Raw genomic sequence first — 17,606 nt, 5'->3', positions numbered from 1 at the left:
CTTCTGGACTGGAAATGCCTGCAGTCTGAGTTGGCCCACAGCCAGGGCCGCCTGCTGCAGATGGGCAGTGATGGGCGACACAGCACCAAGGGCCCAGGCAGCAGAGCCAGGAGGGGGGGCGAGATCCACCGAGCAGAAGGCGCAGGCGCCGACGGAGAGAGGAGGCCTGAGTGGCAGCAGCATGGCTGAGACCACTGCCACTGCCACTCCTGGGTCCAGGCCCACTTGCTCTCCTCCCCAGGACGCCACTCGCGTGGATCCTACATAGAATCCGGGTCTCCGGAGTCTGTTTCTTGCCTCTGAGAGGCTCAACACAGACCCACCCCCAATCGTGGCCTTGCTGGGGTCTCCTTGAGAATGCGCTCCCTGCTGCCTGCAGCGAAAGGAGGCTCTGCTTCCACCTCCAGTCCCAGGAGCCACCCAGTCAGGCAGGGTGGACTGGGGCGGGAGTCCCTAGGCTCAAACTCCAGGGGGCCCAGGAGAAGCAGCAGAGACCACAGGAGGCCGGTGGAGGCTGTTGGGTTCAGTTACTGACTCACCTCGAGACCTTGGGCCAGGCACCAAAGCTCCCATAACCCAGGAGCCGTGCATCGCCTCCAAGGTCGGGAAGGGTCAGTAGTCCGCCCCACACCAGGTCAGCCCCAGGGCCCAGCCCCAGGGCCCGGGGAACACTAAGCCTCTGGGGATTTGTCTCTGGGGCAACATGTTGCCTATCCCTGCTGGGAAGACTGAGAAGGAAGATCTGGGGGCACAGACCAGCCCTCGCTCACCTGCCCCCGGGCTATGTCCTGCCGGAAGCCCCACCAGACACAGACAAGCCGCGCCAGGACCCCAAAGTTGTGCTCAGCTTGAAAGTGCGGGAAACTTACCAGCTCTCACGGGTCCCACTTGGGCCCAGCCCCAGCCCAAAGCCAGGTCCAGAGTCCTAACAGCACCACCACGAACAAACTGCACAGGACTGTTGGAATTTGGAAAGTTTTTGTTTTCTTTTTCCCACACATTTCCGGGGTTGGGGTGTTTTCCAAGACTCAGACACATTTGTTAACAAAGAGAAAAAAACTGGGGAGCAGGGAGCCCGTGGGCCCAGAGGTGACCCCAGCAGTCCACAGATGCCACCTCCGCTCCCTCCCTTCCCTGCGCCCGCGCCCAGCGGGTGCCACAGGCTGCTGCTCTTGGTATGGAGTGTTTGTCTTCGATATATATCTGCGTTTGCCTTCCCCTCCCCCCGCCCGCCCCCACCCCTGCTCCTCGCAGCTTCCCCGTCAATGTCAATGCACGTTGCCCGTTGCCGGCGGCACACGCCTGAGGCCTGCAGCCAGGCCTCAGCCCCTCCCCTGGACGGCCCCAGGCGGGCGCCTCTCCCGCCGAGGAGAGCTGGGGCACTCGGGGACCACCCCACTGCCCCGCCCCTCCCCAGCCACCCTGCGGGCCGCTGGGGGGCCATCCTCCCGCCCTTCTCCCACCGACTCTGGAAACCCAAAGGGAGGAAAGGGAGAAACCAGATACACACACACAAAAAAGGGGAAGGGGGAAGGGAGGGTGGGGACCGAGAGACACAGCAAGCCTGGGATGGGGACTGGAGGGCTTGGGAAGGGGAGGAAGGCAGGAGGGACAGAGGGAGGAAAAAAATCGAGGGAAATGAACAACGTGTAGTGGACACTTTACAAAACCCCAGCCTTCCTTCCCGCCCAACCCCACCAAAATAAAACTACCCCCCTTAAAAAAATAAATCAACCCAGGGCTGTGAGCACGTGCCCTGCCTGGCGGCGCCGAGCCCAGAGGGACAGACAGCCCCGGGGCTGACAGTGCCTGGCGCCGTGGACGGAGGAGGAAGGGGACGAGCACGGGGTTATCCTTTTCTTTTTTGCGTTTCCTCTGTGTGAGGGCAGCCTGAGGCGGCCAGGGAGAGGGTCCCCAGGCCCGGCAGGAGGGCCTCCCGGGAGGGGCGGCTGGCAGTGGGCCGGAGCCGGGCGCTCAGACGTAATACTCCTTGTCCTTGTTCTTCTTGGCCTTGCTGGGCGTCTTGGGGGCGGCCGGGGCCTTCTCCTTCACCACCGCCCCGTTGCTCTGGGCCGAGTTACTGATGTAGTTCCGGCTCTGGTCCACCTGGTAGGAGCCCTCGTCGCGGTTGCGGTACTTGTACATGGCGTAGAGGAGGATGAGGATGCAGAGCGCCGCCGCCGCCACGATGCCCACCACCATGCCCGTGGTGCTGCTGGACTCCCGGATCACCTCCACCGCGCCCGGCGGGCCCCGCTCCCCGGGCCCCGTGGGGTTGGCTGTGGGCAGATGGGGGAAGCCGGGGGCTGAGGTCCCGCCGGGGCGCAGGGGCGGGGGCCTCCGCGGCTCGAAGGACGTGGGGGCCCCGGGCCCCAGGGGCGGGTTCTCCAGCAAGGGCTGCAGCGGGTCTCGGTGGTTCATTTTGCCCGCCGGCAGGTTAGGGGCCGGGACGGAGGGCGCGAACAGCACCCCAGGGGCGCCCGTGGCCCCATCTGTCCTGAGGTTGGGCCGGGGAGCGGGTTTGCGGGGTGACAGGAGGGTGGTGCGGTCCGTGACCAGGGGGAAGGTGGTGTAAAAGTCCTCGTCGTCCGTGGGCGGGAGGCTGGAGTCAAAGACCTCCCCGGAGGCGAAGCCCGAGGCCTCGATGGGCTCCTCGCAGTCGCTGTCGTCCCGCTCCGCCTGGCACGGGCCCCCGGGGGGCGGGCGGCGCGCGGCGGGCGGGGGCAGGGTGTCTTGGGTGGCGCCCACGCCCGTGAGGAAGGGGTAGAAGGTGGGGGGCGGGGGCACGAAGGGGGACCGGGTGGCCACGGGAGGGGGGTCTAAGGAGTCCTCCGTGATAATGGGCAATATTAACTCTCCTCCTAGAAGAAGAAAGAGAAGAGAGAAGAGGGGGCGTCAGCGCGGGCCGGGGCGCGGGCGGCCGGCACAGAGAGAGAAACAACAGCCTCACACACCCAATCGGTTCCAATTGGCTTTGGCGGAGACTAGAGCGGGCCGGGCCCGCCCGCCAGCCGGCCGGAGCACTGCGCTTTAAGCGGGCAGCGGCTCGGATGCCCTGGGCACCCCACGCACGGGCTCTGCGACTCTGGGTTTTGCTCTTTTGTTTGTCTTAAGAAACCAAAAGGAACAGAAAAGAAAGGAAATCGAAAAGAAACGGAAAAAAACAAAAACAACTCTACTGGTTTAAGGCTTTAAAACAGATACAACAGCAGCATTTAAACAAACCTAACAACAATATCTTTTAGGGTTTTTTTTTCTAGATTTTTCTTTTTTTTTTTTTTTTTTTTTTTTTTGTTTTTAAAAAAGAAGATAGCATACCACGGAATTCAGGCAACTTACATCAACAAATAGGCCGTGTGATTTTAGCATGAAGAAAAAAATTACAAACAGAGCTGTGTAAGCGGGTTCTCCCGGAAAAAAAATAAGAAAAAACAACTTTTCCGTACAACGTTTCCTGTCTGTTTGGCCTCCCTCCCTCACTCTGCTCTCCCTGGACGTCTCGCTTCCTCCTCAACGCTGTCTCCTCCCTCACCTGTGCCCTCTCCCCCGCGATTACACACAAAGCTGAACTCTGCGCAGTGCAGGCCTGGGCTGGGCGACTGTCACCAGCACCGGGTGTGGCGGGTCGGGAGGAGGGGTCAGTGGGAAGAGGGGCCGGGGAGGAAGGACTAGCAGGCGATGTAGGAACTGCTGCGTGGGAGGGGTGGCCAGGGAAGGGGCTTGGAGGGCTAACTGTGGGTGGGCGGTGGGAAAGGAGACTCTGAAGGGGGAGGATGAGGCCCGAGAGGAAGAGTGGGCACGGAGGAGTCAGAAGCAGGTCACTCTGGGAGGGGCGGGGCAAGCCAGAAGAGGCAGGAAGCCGGGGAAGAGCAGGCAGGGAGTGGGGAACAGGGTCACCTGAGTCCTGAGCTAAACCTAAATCCCCACCTTTCTCTCTCCACCCTCCATCTCTGACCCCCACTAACTTCCCCCCTCCCTCCACCCCAGAACCCCCATGAGCCGCCAGGACCTGGCCAGGGCTTGACTGCCTCTGGCCCTCTTATTATTGTTAAAACAATAATAAAACAACGGAAAGAAGAAGAAAGCAAAAAAAGAAAAGAAAATACATACACAGCCATCTGGGAAGGGTGCACTTGCTAAAACAGGGCCCAGGGGGAACTAGTGGGCAGGGCACAGTGGTGGTGGGGTCTCCTCCTCTCTAGGTCTCATAACTGGAGCCCCCAGGGCAGAAACTGCAATTCCCATCAGCCCCCCAAAGTGAGAACTACAACTCCATTAGCCCTCGGAGGGGCAGTCCCATGGACTCCTGGGTCAACAACTACAACTCCCATCAGCCTCCTGGGCCTCCCCTCAAATCAAAGCACAGCAACCCACTGGCCTGGGTTAGAAGAGACCTGGAGCAGGGCTCTCAGTGCCTGGGCGTGGGGGTGGGGCTCCTCTGGGGCTGCAGCTTTCACCTCTGGCTCTCCCTCTAGCACACCCTAAGCCCCACTCACACCTGAGCAAGATCTCCCTGAACTGGAAGCCTCCCCGGTAAGCACTGCTGGGTCCTGCACCACTGCAACCCTGGCTCCACCCACCCCAGCCCTGGGAAAGTTCTGCAGCGCACACACCTCTGCTGACCCCTCCCTCACCAGCTCCAGCAATCTCACAGAGCCATCTTGGCCACATCAGCCAGTCCTAGAGGAGACCCGGCCACTGAACTGGAAAACTTGCCCAGCTCCCCGGGCTGCTCTTCCCACCAGGAAGACTCCAATCATCCCTGGTCAGGGGCTCCCCTGAACCCCAAACTTCGAAGCCCCAGGGCTCCTGACCCTCCATGGGCTCAACCTCAGTAAAAAGCTGAGCCAAAAACAGAGAAGCATGATGGGATTGTCCAATTCCAGATACTAATGGATGCAGATGTGGAGGCCTGGGATGTGCCCAGTCCTTTCTGTGGTTCTGGACACCAGGGAAGCCCAACGCATCCTCCCACGCCTCCAGGCAATGCCCAGACTTAGATGCTAACCTGGGAGGCTACACACTGGCTGGGTCACCGAGTTCCTATGTGACTGGGCACGTTTCTTCACCCCCTGGGCCACAGTTTCCTCATCTACAAAAGTAGGGTTTGGGGCTCCAGGGCTCAGAGTGAGGCCAAGGCCTGGCTCTGAGGGTCCTCCAGACTATAGAGCAACAGAATGTGTCCTTCCCTACCCATCTGAGCCTCACTCACTGAAGGATGGCCTACAGCCTGGTTCCTGGTCCCTGCACCCTGGTTGCAGGAGAGCGGAGAGCCCCTCATGTGGTGACGTCCTGGGCCCAAACGTGCCAGACTCCCTTTTTCTGCACAGACCTTGAGCTTGTCTGGGGTCCTCCCTGCAGCCCAATCCGCCTGTCTCCCTGACCTTTGCCTTATATTCAAAGCACCTTTCCCTACCGATAGCTCACTCATCTGAGTTCGGCCAAACACCTGGGTCAGGCACTCCGGAGGATGCGCCTGCCTCTGGTGCCGCATTCCTGTTCTATCCTGGAGCATAGGTTTGGACTCGCTGCCAGTCAAGGCCCAAAAGCCCACGCCTCATCTGTCAGTCTCCCCAAGCACCCAGCATCGAGGTTGTCATAGAGCCGGGGTCATTATGGTTTTCTAGGGAAAGGGAAAGAATATTCTTCAAGTATTTCCTGAGCCAGATCAGGATAGGTACCTGGGGAAGTAGGTGAACAGCAGAGCTCTGCACACCCTCCTGCCTCCACCACCTTGGGCAGCAGGTCCCACTGAGAGCTCAGCCTGGTAGGCACCCCACTGCATGGCCCAGTCCCACCCTCTGCCAGCCTCACCGTTTTTTTCTAATGGTGCTGGAGATTGAACCCACAGGTGCTCTACCACTGAGCCGCATCCCAGCTCTTTTTATTTTAAGACAGGGTCTCACTAAGTTGCTGAATGTCTTACTAAATTGCTGACGCGGCCTCAAACGTGCTCCTCCTGCCTCAGCCTCCTAGAGCTGCTGGGATTACTGGTGTGCACCACCATGCTGGACTGCCAGCCTCATCTTCCATCTCAGACTGGCCACCTGTGAGTCCTGGGAACTCCAGGGTCAAAGTTTGCCCTAAGCTGACTTATGACCGTCAGTTAGTTGGCCAGAGCTGGAGACCCGGCAAAGCACCAGGTCCAAGGCACAGGCTCAGACCCAGTGGAGAACCACTCTGTGACATGTCCCATCCTAGAGTGCTGATCACAATACAGACCTTGGTTCTCTACCATCCTGCCACCCCCAGCAAGGCGAAGGCAGGTGGAGCTTCAAGCTTTGAACCACAGACAAGTTCTGCTGCCCTGAGCCCCCCACAACCATCTGCCCCAACTCGCTGGTCCTCAGGACACTCGGGCTTCCCAGGTCCCCTCCCTAGGCCCACAGCTCTCCTGGGTTTCACGTCAGGCCTGTTTTCTTCCTGCCATTCCAGCCTCTCTGGGACTTTCTGGCCCTTCTCTGCACAAGCTTTGGCAGCACATCTCCCAAGACATCCTGCAACCCCATGTCCCCCACACTGCCGTGACTGCCCCACGGTGCCCCCTTTGCACTTGTCTCCCACCCCACCCCCTATCCAGTAGGCCATGGAGAATCCTCTCAACCCCAGCTGGGCTCTGGGTGCTCGGCCCTCCTGGCCTTCCTGGGGTCATGTGCTGACCTTCCAGGAAGGATGAGGTGAGCCCAACCTTAGTGAGGAGGCAGCAAGGCTTGAAGGCAGGGAGGACCCCTCAGACACTCTTCACAGGGCAAAGTCCCACTGCGGCCTCTCCAGATGGACTGCTGAGGGAGAGGCACAGATTCGTGAGGACTTGGAGGGAGTCAGCTTTATATCAAGGGTGCACCCTGAGAGCCCTCTGGAGTGATCAGTCTAGTCAGAACCCGAGGCAGCCTCCTGCCCAGTCCTCAGGCTTCCAGGCAGCTGCAGCATTTGGAAAACACAGGTGCACGTTTATCACAGATGTCACCCACCCACTCTTTGCTCCTCTGCATCCTAAGAAAACAGAATCTTACTGCACATTAGGCCCATTTGCTAGAGAATTCCATTCTGACCCAGGACACCAGCAGCCATTCCTGAACACTTTCTCCCTCTGGACTCTCCTCTCTCTGGAGAAGCATGCCCAGCAAGCTGGGCTCTTTATATTTGTAGGGCACAGAAATCCCCTAATTAGAAATTCACCCACAAACCCCATTCCCACCTAAGCAAGATGTGCCCTCCCTAGTGAGGGAGCCCAGAACTGAGGCTGAGAGTGTCCGAGACCGAGCCATCATCTGACAAGGCACAGCCACCAGCCCTGGGGGCCCTGCCCCGGCTGTGGGGCAAGGCCACTCTCCTACAGGGCATTTCATGTGGATTAGGGAAAAAGGCCGTCCCATTCAGCAGAGCCAGCCCTGCCCGGGCACAACTTCACAGGCTGCATCAGTGCCACACTGGAAAAAGCCACTCTCCTCCATGCAGGCGCACCCTGCTCTGGGCCCAGGAAACAGCCGGGCAGACAGGGCACTGGCTAGATTCTAGTCCTTACTCACCTGTGTGCGCAACCACCCATGTCACTGAGCACTGTGGCCTGAAGAACGGCGCCCCGCTCCACCTGGAACGCCAGCATGGCGAGGGCGGAGGTTGGGGCGTTTCCGATTCAGAGAGGAGAGCTACATCCTGGGGTTGCACAAGCACGCGAGCTCGCCCTCTGAGGCCAGCTTCCGTGCCCCTGGCACATGTCACTAAGCACGTGCGTGCGCCTGTGCACACAAGCTCGGTGGAGCTGATGGGCAGGTCTGGACAGATGAGCGTGCGTGGGCGGCCCTCTGGCCCTGGCGTGTGTCTGCTGGCCTCCGAGCCTGGCTCTGGGCTCCGTGTGAACGTGTGACTGCCTCTCAGAACATAGTCCACGGCTCTTAACACCTGCCTTCCTCACCATTCATTCCCTCCTTCTCCCGGGCAGCTGGACTACGTTTCCCAGTATCCCTTGCAACTGGGCGTGGCCACAGGGCTGAGAAGTGGACCCTGCCCATACAGGCCCCTAGCAGCGTCCCTGGGGTACCGTGCTCCACACTCTCTCCAGTGACCTTGGCAACCACATATTGAAAATGGAGGATCTACAGATGGAAAGAGGGTGGATTATGAAGACGCCCTGGGGACAGAGCCACGTGCTGATCAGGAGTGCTAGGTAGAATGCACCTGAGAGCAAGGCTGTTCCTGAGTGAACCACTGAGATTCCGGGCTCGTCTGCTACAGAAACAAAGGTTCCCTTAACAAAATGCAGGCACCGACACCCAAAATGGGTGTTAGGATAACAAAACCCTGAGGCACTCAGGTGACAATCCAATGAAAGGGACATAGGTGGGAAAGATGAAGACCCATACAACTGGTGGTGGCGAGTGTTTGGTGCAAACCACTGCTTGGGAACCTTAGAGGGCAGGGCACACCCTGAGGCTAGGGCCCTGAGGGACAGCAAGGGCAAAGGGCTGGGGGTGGTGCCAGCACTGACCTTCTGCTTTTAGAAACGTGATACAAAAAGGAGACAAGAAGCTTGGGCAAGAACTGGCTGGTGCACAAGCAGGAATGAAGGGCATAGCACAGGGAAATGCGGGGCCTGCAAACGTCAGAGAAGCCACAGCTTCCAAGCCCCGGATGGGAAGAGAGAAGCCTGAGAGGGCTGGAGGGGCTATCTGGGACTCAGCCCTTCCCAGGGTCCGACTGAGGGTGTGGCCTCCCACCTGCTGTTCACGTGGTCCTTGATGGATCTGATGTGTGCATGTGACATTCGTTGGAAAAGGGCGCAGGGGCAGAGAACGGGAAGCCTTGGGCCTGCAGACTGTGCCTAGCAAACTCTACAATGGTGCTGTGACCATCTCAGCCTTGAAGCCACCCTTGTACCCCAAAGACACAAGAGCGGAGTGGGCCATGAGCGATCCCGCGTGCCCAAGGAGGACGTTTCTCCCAACATCTTCTCCGTGGAGGATGAGGGTGGGGAGGGCCTCCAGGGACATGGAGATGGGAGTCTGACCACGGAGGCGGGGCTTGCTAGAGAAATCCCCCTCTCAGGCTGGAGGCTGCCTGCAGGATGTCCCCATGCCCCCAGCACACTGGGCCAGTGTGAACCCTGAGGCTCCTGCCCATGCTGGGAACCAGCAGCTGCCGTGTGGCACTGGCCTTCCCTTTCTGAGTGGAGGGTGCTGCGTGGTTGTATTCCAGGTGCCTCTCAGGCTGTGGAGGCAGCAAGGTAAATTATTCTTCCAGTTCATGGGTCTCCAGGCCACATATAGGTATCCCCACCAGGGGAGGCAGGCCTGGGATGGGGTGGGCAGCCTTCTCCTGGACATCCCTGCTCTGAGACAAATGCCCTCACTGGGTGGGACTTCCGGTTGTCTCCCTTGAGGAAAGGTGGTTGTATTCTGAGATGGGAGAGGAGCCAAACATCCTTGGTGGTCCTAAAGGCCAGATTGTGGTACATAAGTCACTAGCTGGAACTCAAGCCTATTTGTGCTTCCTCCTGGAGGCACAGCAAGACCAGACTCCTCGCCTTCCTGAAAGCCAGGCTATGGCCCCATGACCGAACTCTAGATAGCAGAACAAGGGCAGGAGCAATGGCAGCTCTCCAGGGCCTGGCCCAGGAAAACCTCCCCTGCCCCATCCCCAGCCTCACCACTTGGGAAGTGTTAGGAGTAGTACAGCCACAAGGTGGAAGAGGCTGGCCCTGGGTTATCACCTGAAGACTTGCCCTCCAATCGGGAACACCTATTTATATCCTATTATAAAGAAGACACACATTTCTATGTCGAACTAGATGTGGATTTATCTGTTATAAGGGCTAACGAATGTTACTTGACAGCCTCCCGGAATCTGATCACCTTTATGCTTCCGTGGGTCTGAGCAAATGAGTGTGACGCTGTGGAATGAAGCCGGTGTGTCTCCTTCATGTGCCCATAGGGACAATGCCCCACCAGGGGCCAGCGTGTGAGGCTACTTCCATGCACCTGAGCATGCACGGGACTGAGTGAATCTGAGAGGCTGTGTTTCTGTGCGCCTGAGCACATCCCTAAGCACATGTGCCCGCCCTTGTGGGTCTGCACAGCTGTGTGTATCCACGAGAGGGCGAACGTACAGGCATGTGCTATGCTGGGTCTGAACACATGTGCACGCCCTATGGGTCTGAAGATACACGTGCACCCTTTGTGTGCCACTGCACGGGTACCACTGAGCACACAGTGCACCCATCACTGTGAGCACCTATGTGGGCCCATACAGGCCCAAGTGAGCATGCATGTGTGTGTGTGCGCACGCACACCTTGGGGCTCAGCACACACGGCCAGCCTCTGAGAATGTGCCCGCATGCACCCTCTGGGCCTCAGTGCACATGCGCACCTATGTGTGGGAATGGACCACAGGTTGGCTCTGCAGATGTCTGTGTGTGTCTTGGCAAGGACACGTGGATGGAGCTGCCACACATGCACCCCTGTGCTCCTAAGTAAGGACATGCTCTTCTGTGTGTGTGCATGTACTTCAGTGGGTACAAGCACTCGTGTGCATGCTGATCTGAACACACACACACCTCTGTGGTTCTGAAACATGTAAGTCTGAACACATATGTGGGATTCTATGATCCCTGTGTAGCTGTGAGACACGCAGATGGGTCTGTCCACATATGTGCTATGTGAGCTGAGCACAGATGGGGATTCTGATTCCGAGGACATGTTGCAAAGCATGGGTCTGAGCACATGTGAGCACACGTGTGTCCCAAGGGTCTGAAATCTGTGAGTGCTTCTACAGCCCTGCAGCCCTGTGTATAGTTTGGAACGCTGGGCACATACATCGACAGAGGTGAGCAGGACTGGGCACAGTGGCACTCACCTGTAATCCCAGCTATGGAAGGCTGAAGTGGGCAGACTGCAAGTTCAAAGTCAGCCTCTGCAACTTAATGAGGCCCCATTTCAAAACAAAAACAGGGCTGCAGATGCCTCACAGACATGCACACAAAACAGATGAGAGAGTATGCTTGTGGGTCCGAGCACACACTCACATGCGTGTACACACAGCTCTGAGCATTCGTATGACCTGGTGAGTTTAAGACGCTGTCAGATGTGAGGGCACACTTGTGCTGGGAACACTTATAAGTGTGACCGAGCAGGTGAGCACCTGGGCAGCCGCCTCAAGACAGTGCCTGTGTGCATAGGTTGTATCTATGGGCCTCAACAGGTGTGTGTGGGTGTCTAAGGGTTTGCAAGGGGTCTGGGTGTGCACACGCCCTTTGGCTTTAAGCACATGTATGCCTCTGTGTGTCTGAGCATGAAGAGCAAGGGCTCTTACAGGTAAAAATGTGTGTGTGTGTGTGCACATGTGCAAGTGGGACCGTGTGAGCTTGCTGCGGGCCTGTTGTGTGTGACACGTGTGCACGTCTCTGGTCAGAGCGCATGCATGTGCATATGGACGTGTGCTCTTTGTGTAAGTCAGATTCCTAGAGACCTGGAACACCAGGGACATCACATGGTCGCTGTAGGTGCATGCCCCAAACGCACCTCATTCTAAAGAATTCAGCTAGGTCCTTTGGTTGGCCAACCTCAGGTGAAACAGCACCAGGTGGCCAGCTCACTAAGCAGTGGAGGAGGGGGCGGGGCCTGGTTCTGTGGAGGCTCCGGAGTTAGCGGGAAGGGTGGGGAGGTGAGCAGGCTGGGAGGGAGCTCCCAGGGCCCGCGGTACCCAGGCATGAGGCTCTGGGAGCTGGGAGGGGTCAGGTCCTGAGCAGCCACTGTCTCCAGCCAGGCTGTCTTGACCTCTAACACTGACCTTGGAGCCAAGGGGCCTGGCCATCTGCTCCAGAAAAGCCTCCTTGTCTTGGGGCTCTGGAGAGGCTCTGGCTGAAGAGGCTGGTGGGGGTGGGGTGGGTTCCTCCAACAGTCTGGGAGGGAAAACCCTGGAGTCCATCTTGCTCCCTGCTGGCTTCCCATCAGGATGAAGAGGACCACACTTACACCTTGGAGTGGTGTGCGGTTTGCACACAAGAGAGACCCAGGGCTGGGGAAGAGCCACTGGACTCCCATGACCTCCTCTGGGGGCCCCACCGTGCACTCTCCCTCCCCCGTGTCTGTTTCTAAAGCTGGGTGCTGGGCTGGCCACCAGCCCCTCCCTATCCCTGGCTTCCAGCCCTCCCCCACCCTCCAACCTCCCCACAACTGTGGCTCTTTTCCCAAGAGGACAGCTCAGTGGTCAGTGACCTCACAGAGCCCGATCTGGGGGCAGCTGACTTGCCAACTTCGACTCCTCCTCACCCCCTTGTCCTAAGAGAGCCTGTAAGATCTGGGGCCACTAGTGTACACGCTGGGCATCACACCCAGGCCCTGGCTGGACTCTGGGCTGGAAGCCAGAACCCCACCCAGAATGTGGCCCTGCTACGGAGAGTATGCACTCCACGTCCCTGTATGGTGACTGTCTGGCCCCGGGGGGCCTGTGCAGGGTCCAAGAGAAGCGGAGACTCCTTCTGTCACTGGGAGTTCCCATCCCAGAGTACGGGGCCAGGCAGGGCCCTTTCCTCGAGACCCACACAGGCCTCTGTCCCCAGAGCCCCATCCCAGGTTCTCCTGCTCCAGTGAGCCTGGGCCAGAGGCTCTAGTCAGCCAACGGAGCCCCGGTTAGTACCGAGCTTAGAGGGCCAAGCAGGACCAAGGGGCAGTGCTGCACACCACACTGCCAGAGGCCCAGAGCCTCGAGAATGTGGTGGGGTTGGAGCACGCACCCCTGGGCTGAGACTCCCCGCCGTCCTTCACAGTGGGTGGCATCTGCTCCAGGAAGCACAGCCCTGGGCTGTGGACCAGGGAGGCCTTGCAGTCAGCAGCAGCATCTCCCCCAAGTGCCTCCGGGCCCAAGACCACATACGCCCCCACTCAGCTCAGCCCACTGCGGGACACAGAGGGCAAACAGGGCTCCAGCTTCTGGGTCCGGGGTCCCTTGTCCTTGGTCTCTGGACCTCAGACTCTGCCCCAGGGCTCCACACTCCATGTTTTGGTCCTGTTCCCTTCTTGCCCAACCCACACTCCTTCCAGAGTGGCAGCCCGACCTCAGGTTGAATGTCTCTGCTGGTGCTGATGGGATCCCAGGCCCCCACAGAATGTGCCAGGATATGCTGCCCGCCTCCTGACCACAGCCCTCCCCTGCACCTGAGCACACCTGCCCCAACCTCTGGTCTGCTGATACCCATAGGCCAGGTGCCAACATTGCAAGGTAACAGGGAGAAGTCTCTGGAAAGCCAAGCAAGAGATGTGGGTGGCCTCTCCACTCCCACAGGCTCATCTGGGCTGCAGTAACGTCCATGCTCCCCCACAGGGAAATCTAGCCACATCCAGTACTTCCTCCACTCCCACAGCCGACCTAGAGCATCCTCCTCACCCCAGCTCCTCTCGGCCACTGCACGCCTGCCCAGATGAGCAGCAAGGCACCCACCATGCCACCTCACTCCCACCCTGATCTACACACAAGGCCACCTGCCCTGCAGGGCTGCTCTCTGCAGCTGCAACCTTGGCTCCAGCCAGCAGCATCAAGCTGAGGCCTGGAGGGCTCCCTGGGGCCCCACCCTCCAGAGACTTCCCGCCCAGCCTGCTCTCCTACAGCTGCTCCCCTACTGGAATCTCTCCAGGGAACCCCAGGTCTGGCCTGGGAAGCACTTCCCACCCAGCATGCTGCCAGGCACATCAGCTGCTCGCCTTGATCTGGCATTCTGGTGGAGTCTCCACCCTGGGCACCCGTTGGATCAGAACACTAGACATGGCCCCGAGACTGGGCACGAGGAGGATTCAGGATCCAGCAGAAACCTTCTCTATGAGTGACCAAGGGAGTACTGGGCCTTGGGGCTGCTGGGAGTTGTAGTTCTGGACCTGAGAGCTGATGGGAGTTGTAGTTCCCCACCCCCACTCCAGGACTGGGAGCTGCAGTTCTCATCTTTCTAAGGAAACCCGCTCCCTCTTTCCCTTCCACCTCCCCTTCGCGCTCAACCCCAGGACTCCATGCTAAGGACCTCACTACCTCCAAGGGATGGGGCACCAAAAAGCACCTTGCCAGAGGACATCTGAAGCACCTGGGGGCTATAAGGTGGGGAGGGGGAGTATGGGAGAGCTAAAGCCTGCAGCAGGTCCTGGGCTGGGGTCAGGTGACAGGGGCTGTCGCCCACCTCCCAGCAGTGTCGTCGCAGGGGCCCCCGGGGCAGGGGAGGGGGGAAAGGCACTCACCAGTACTGGGTTCACACTCCTCCAGGTCCTCGTCATCGCTCGGACACTCAGCCGAGGCCACTAGGAGGTCATCTGTGTTCTGTGGGGCGAGAGGAGGGGTAGGGAAAGAGGGTCCAGGTGGGTGAGGAGACTCCATAGCTGCCTCTTGAGGTGTGTGGCACCACAGGATTGGGCCCTGGCCAAGGCCCAGTCCTGCCACCACTTGCTGGTGACCTTGGCCCTCCATTTCCTCCTGTGCAACAGGACACCAGACGGCACCAGCCCCGGAGCCCCTGCAGCTCCCAAGGATCAGACAGCACATGTTGTGCTTTTTATTTCTAGACAGTGAGGTGAAAGAATGCCAGACGTGGGGCTGCAGGGTGGTAGCAAGGATCCAGGACACCTTGGGGCAGGGACAGGTGGGTCAGGAGGCAAGGCACAGGGGCCTCTGGAAGCTGCATGAGCAGAAAGGGACAGGGCCTAGAGGGGTTTCCTGGCTCCAGTTTCACCCCCACCCCATCACCCCTCGTGTGTCTCCCAGCCCCCTTTCCGGAGAACCGGGCTGCATACAATAATTAGGGCTGTGGTTGCCATGACAACAGGAGTCGACTTTGTCAGCATTTTCTCTCCTCCTGATTGCAAAGAAAGAGAATCCCTGAGATGAGTGTGTGTGAGGGGGAGGGGGTACTCGGGGTGTCAAGGAAGAGACTGGAGGAGGGAAACCCAAAGTCCAGGCAGGACAAGAACCCAACCGGCTGCAGACGCAGACAAGACCAAGCTTGTCCCCTGGCTCCAGTTGCTGTCATGGGGGCTTCTCCATCACCACCTCACACCTGGGGTCCTGACCCCTCCCTTTCATGGATGGCCTGCCCCCTCTTCCACTGAGACCAGATCCCTCCTGAGATTCAGGGTGGTGGGTACCAAGCCCAGGTCAAGTCCAGGTCTTCCTCCCAGGCCTCCCCACTCCTAGAGTGAAGGCCCTGGGGAACTGAATCCCCTCAGATCTCTGGATGGCAAAGGAGAGAGGATGGGACACAGGCTTGTCTCTCCCACTTGGCTTCCTCCACTTGCTGGGTCCCCACTCCCTGCAGCACAGACTGACAGGAAGGAGGGACCTTGGAGCACAGAGCCCAGCCCTCAGAAGTAGACACTAAGACAGACTGGATGAGGGTAGGGACATGTTCTCATGGCCACCCCCAGATCCCTCCTAGAGGACAGAGGTCCCTCCGGACCTGGAAGCCCAATAGCCCAGGCAGTGAGATAGGACGATGGGAGGTAGATGCACCATGGGACAGGGTGGCTAAGCCAGGGCAAGGGGCTAGGTGTGAGCCCTTGCCAGTACAACCAACGAGCAGCGGGAAACTCAGCCGGCCCCAGGGCTGCCTCAGTAGTCACCCAGGCTTAATTGGCTTTGACGCTCAGGAAAGCCAGGTCCACCCTGCTCCTTGGAGCCTCATTCCCCAGGTGCAGCCCACTTGGGTCCCTCAGAGGCTGACCTGACCCTGGGCGTACCTACATAGGTGGGGTGAAGCTCGGGAACTGTGTCCTGCTCAAACCCCCAGGCACAGAGGAGGATGCTGAGGCTGACTACTGGGGTGCTTCTCCAGGTCACAGGAAAAGGATGTGTGAAGGCAAGGGACCTACAGCCAGGGCCTGTCCACTAGCAGGAACTCTCCTGGAAGGGACTCCGGCAAACTAGGAGAGGCTGCTCCTGGCCTACAGCAGCCTCTGGAGAGGGGACATACACCTAGGGTGACTACATCTGTCCCCTCTGGTGTGGCCCCTCTGCCCAAGATGCTGACATCCAGGTAATGCCCACCTCCCACTACCTGTCCTCACAACACCGGCCAGGGCCTTTGTGGAAAGCAGAAAGGTCACTTTGCCCCAACCCCTGGTCTAGACTTCCCGGCTCTTGGGTGGGGTGGGTGGTCTTCCCCTGGGCAACTACCCCCCAGCTCTGGGAAAGGACCCTCTAGAAATAATGGCCCCCACATCTTCAGTATCCCTGGTCACCAAGGTGAAGGCCACTTCCTGAAAGGTGACCTAGCATCTCTCACCTAAACCATCAGCATGACAACATGGTCAGGGAAAGCAGCCTGCAGGATCCTACCAGACCCCTGGGACCTTCACCCAAAGCCCTTGAGAGCCTCACCTGGGTGGTGCTGTCCCTCAGCGTGGGGGAGCGGCCCCGGCGCGTGGTGGTAGTGGCCATAGTGGTAGTGGTCTCCATGATGGTGGTTGCCATGTCCGCCAGCAGGGTGGTGGCCGTGGTCTCCGCACTGAGCAGCACGGACGGCCCCTCCCCCACCAGGCGCAGGTGGCCCTCAGTCCGCACGTTGGGGTCGCTCTCGGCGGCCAGCGCCAGCACCTTGAGACCATTGTAGTAGAGGCCGGACACCTGGCCCTGGAAGGGGCGGCCCTGATCCCGGCCCCCGATCTTGATGGCAGCCTGGCTGTTGAAGATGGTCAGCTGGCGTCCTGGGGTGGGGGGCAATGGGAAAGGGGCGGGAGAAGGTGACAGGAGGGTCAGGGAGTGCGAGGGAGGCCAGGAAGGGTGGGGAGAATGGAGGGGAGCCAAGTGGGGGAGGAAGGAACCAGGGGGACACCGCAGGTGGGGTCGGGGAGAAATGAGGAAGGGACAGACAACCAAAGGGAAAGTCCTTGTCAGCCGAAGCCCCTAGCCGAGCCAGGAGGGACCCCGGGCGGGAGGGTCCCCAGGGCACACATGAGCTGGGACAGGGAGCCGTCACCCCCTCTTCCCCACCATGCGCATGCCTTCTCAGCCTCCACCTGGCCCCTCGGCTCCCCTGCCAGGGCATCACCCGCTTCTTCCTCTCCCCTCAATGCAGCCCCCATCTTCTCCCACCGCTTCCCCGCGCACCCCACCCGTGCCCAGCCCTGAGCCGTGGCGCCCCCAGAAGTGGCAGATGGCGGAGACCAAGAGGCAGAGACGGGGCACTCCGGCGGAGGAGGCGGGACCAGGGCGGTCAGTGCGCGGCCCCGCCCACCGCAGCCCCGGCTCCTCCCCGCCGAGGCCCCGCCCGCTGAGGCCCCGCCCGCCGCGGCCGGCACCGGGCGGCACAGCCCTTCCCGCCTGGTGTGCAAGCACAGAAGTGGAAAACGTTAAAGGGACCTTGCTTCGCTCGCTGACAGCCAAAAAACCGCTCCAGCTCCAATCTCGCTCCGCACTCGGCCGTATTACACCTCAGATTTCCCACCTGCGTGGGGTTTGGCTGTTCACTTTGGTTTTAGTGGATCTGGGGGTCGGTTTAACCCTCTGAGTTTGTTTGTTTTGGTTTGGTTTTTAGAAAAGATATTTATTATGTTTAAGTTTAGATTTAACTTTGATTTTTGGTATTGCTTATTTTGGGGGGTAGGGATTGGACAGATGGACTGCTCCATTGCCCCTTC

General features: G+C 59.4%; 1 protein-coding gene across 1 annotated transcript in view; it reads right to left on the bottom strand.

Annotated features, from left to right (window-relative positions):
* Positions 1 to 1,844: 1,844 nt before the first annotated feature.
* NRXN2 (neurexin 2) overlaps positions 1,845 to 17,606 on the bottom strand; it is a 101,285-nt gene continuing 85,523 nt past the window's right edge. The window contains 3 exon segments of the mRNA XM_079104058.1: positions 1,845 to 2,861; positions 14,217 to 14,295; positions 16,348 to 16,673. Coding sequence (XP_078960184.1) covers positions 1,975 to 2,861; positions 14,217 to 14,295; positions 16,348 to 16,673 — 1,292 coding nt within the window. The 3' untranslated portion in view covers positions 1,845 to 1,974.

This window comes from Sciurus vulgaris (genome assembly GCF_902686455.1).
Source record: "Sciurus vulgaris genome assembly, chromosome: 11".
NCBI classification, from domain to species: Eukaryota; Metazoa; Chordata; class Mammalia; order Rodentia; family Sciuridae; genus Sciurus; species Sciurus vulgaris.
The sequence above is the reverse complement of the archived record's forward strand: the minus strand, read 5'-3'. Positions and strand labels throughout refer to the sequence as shown.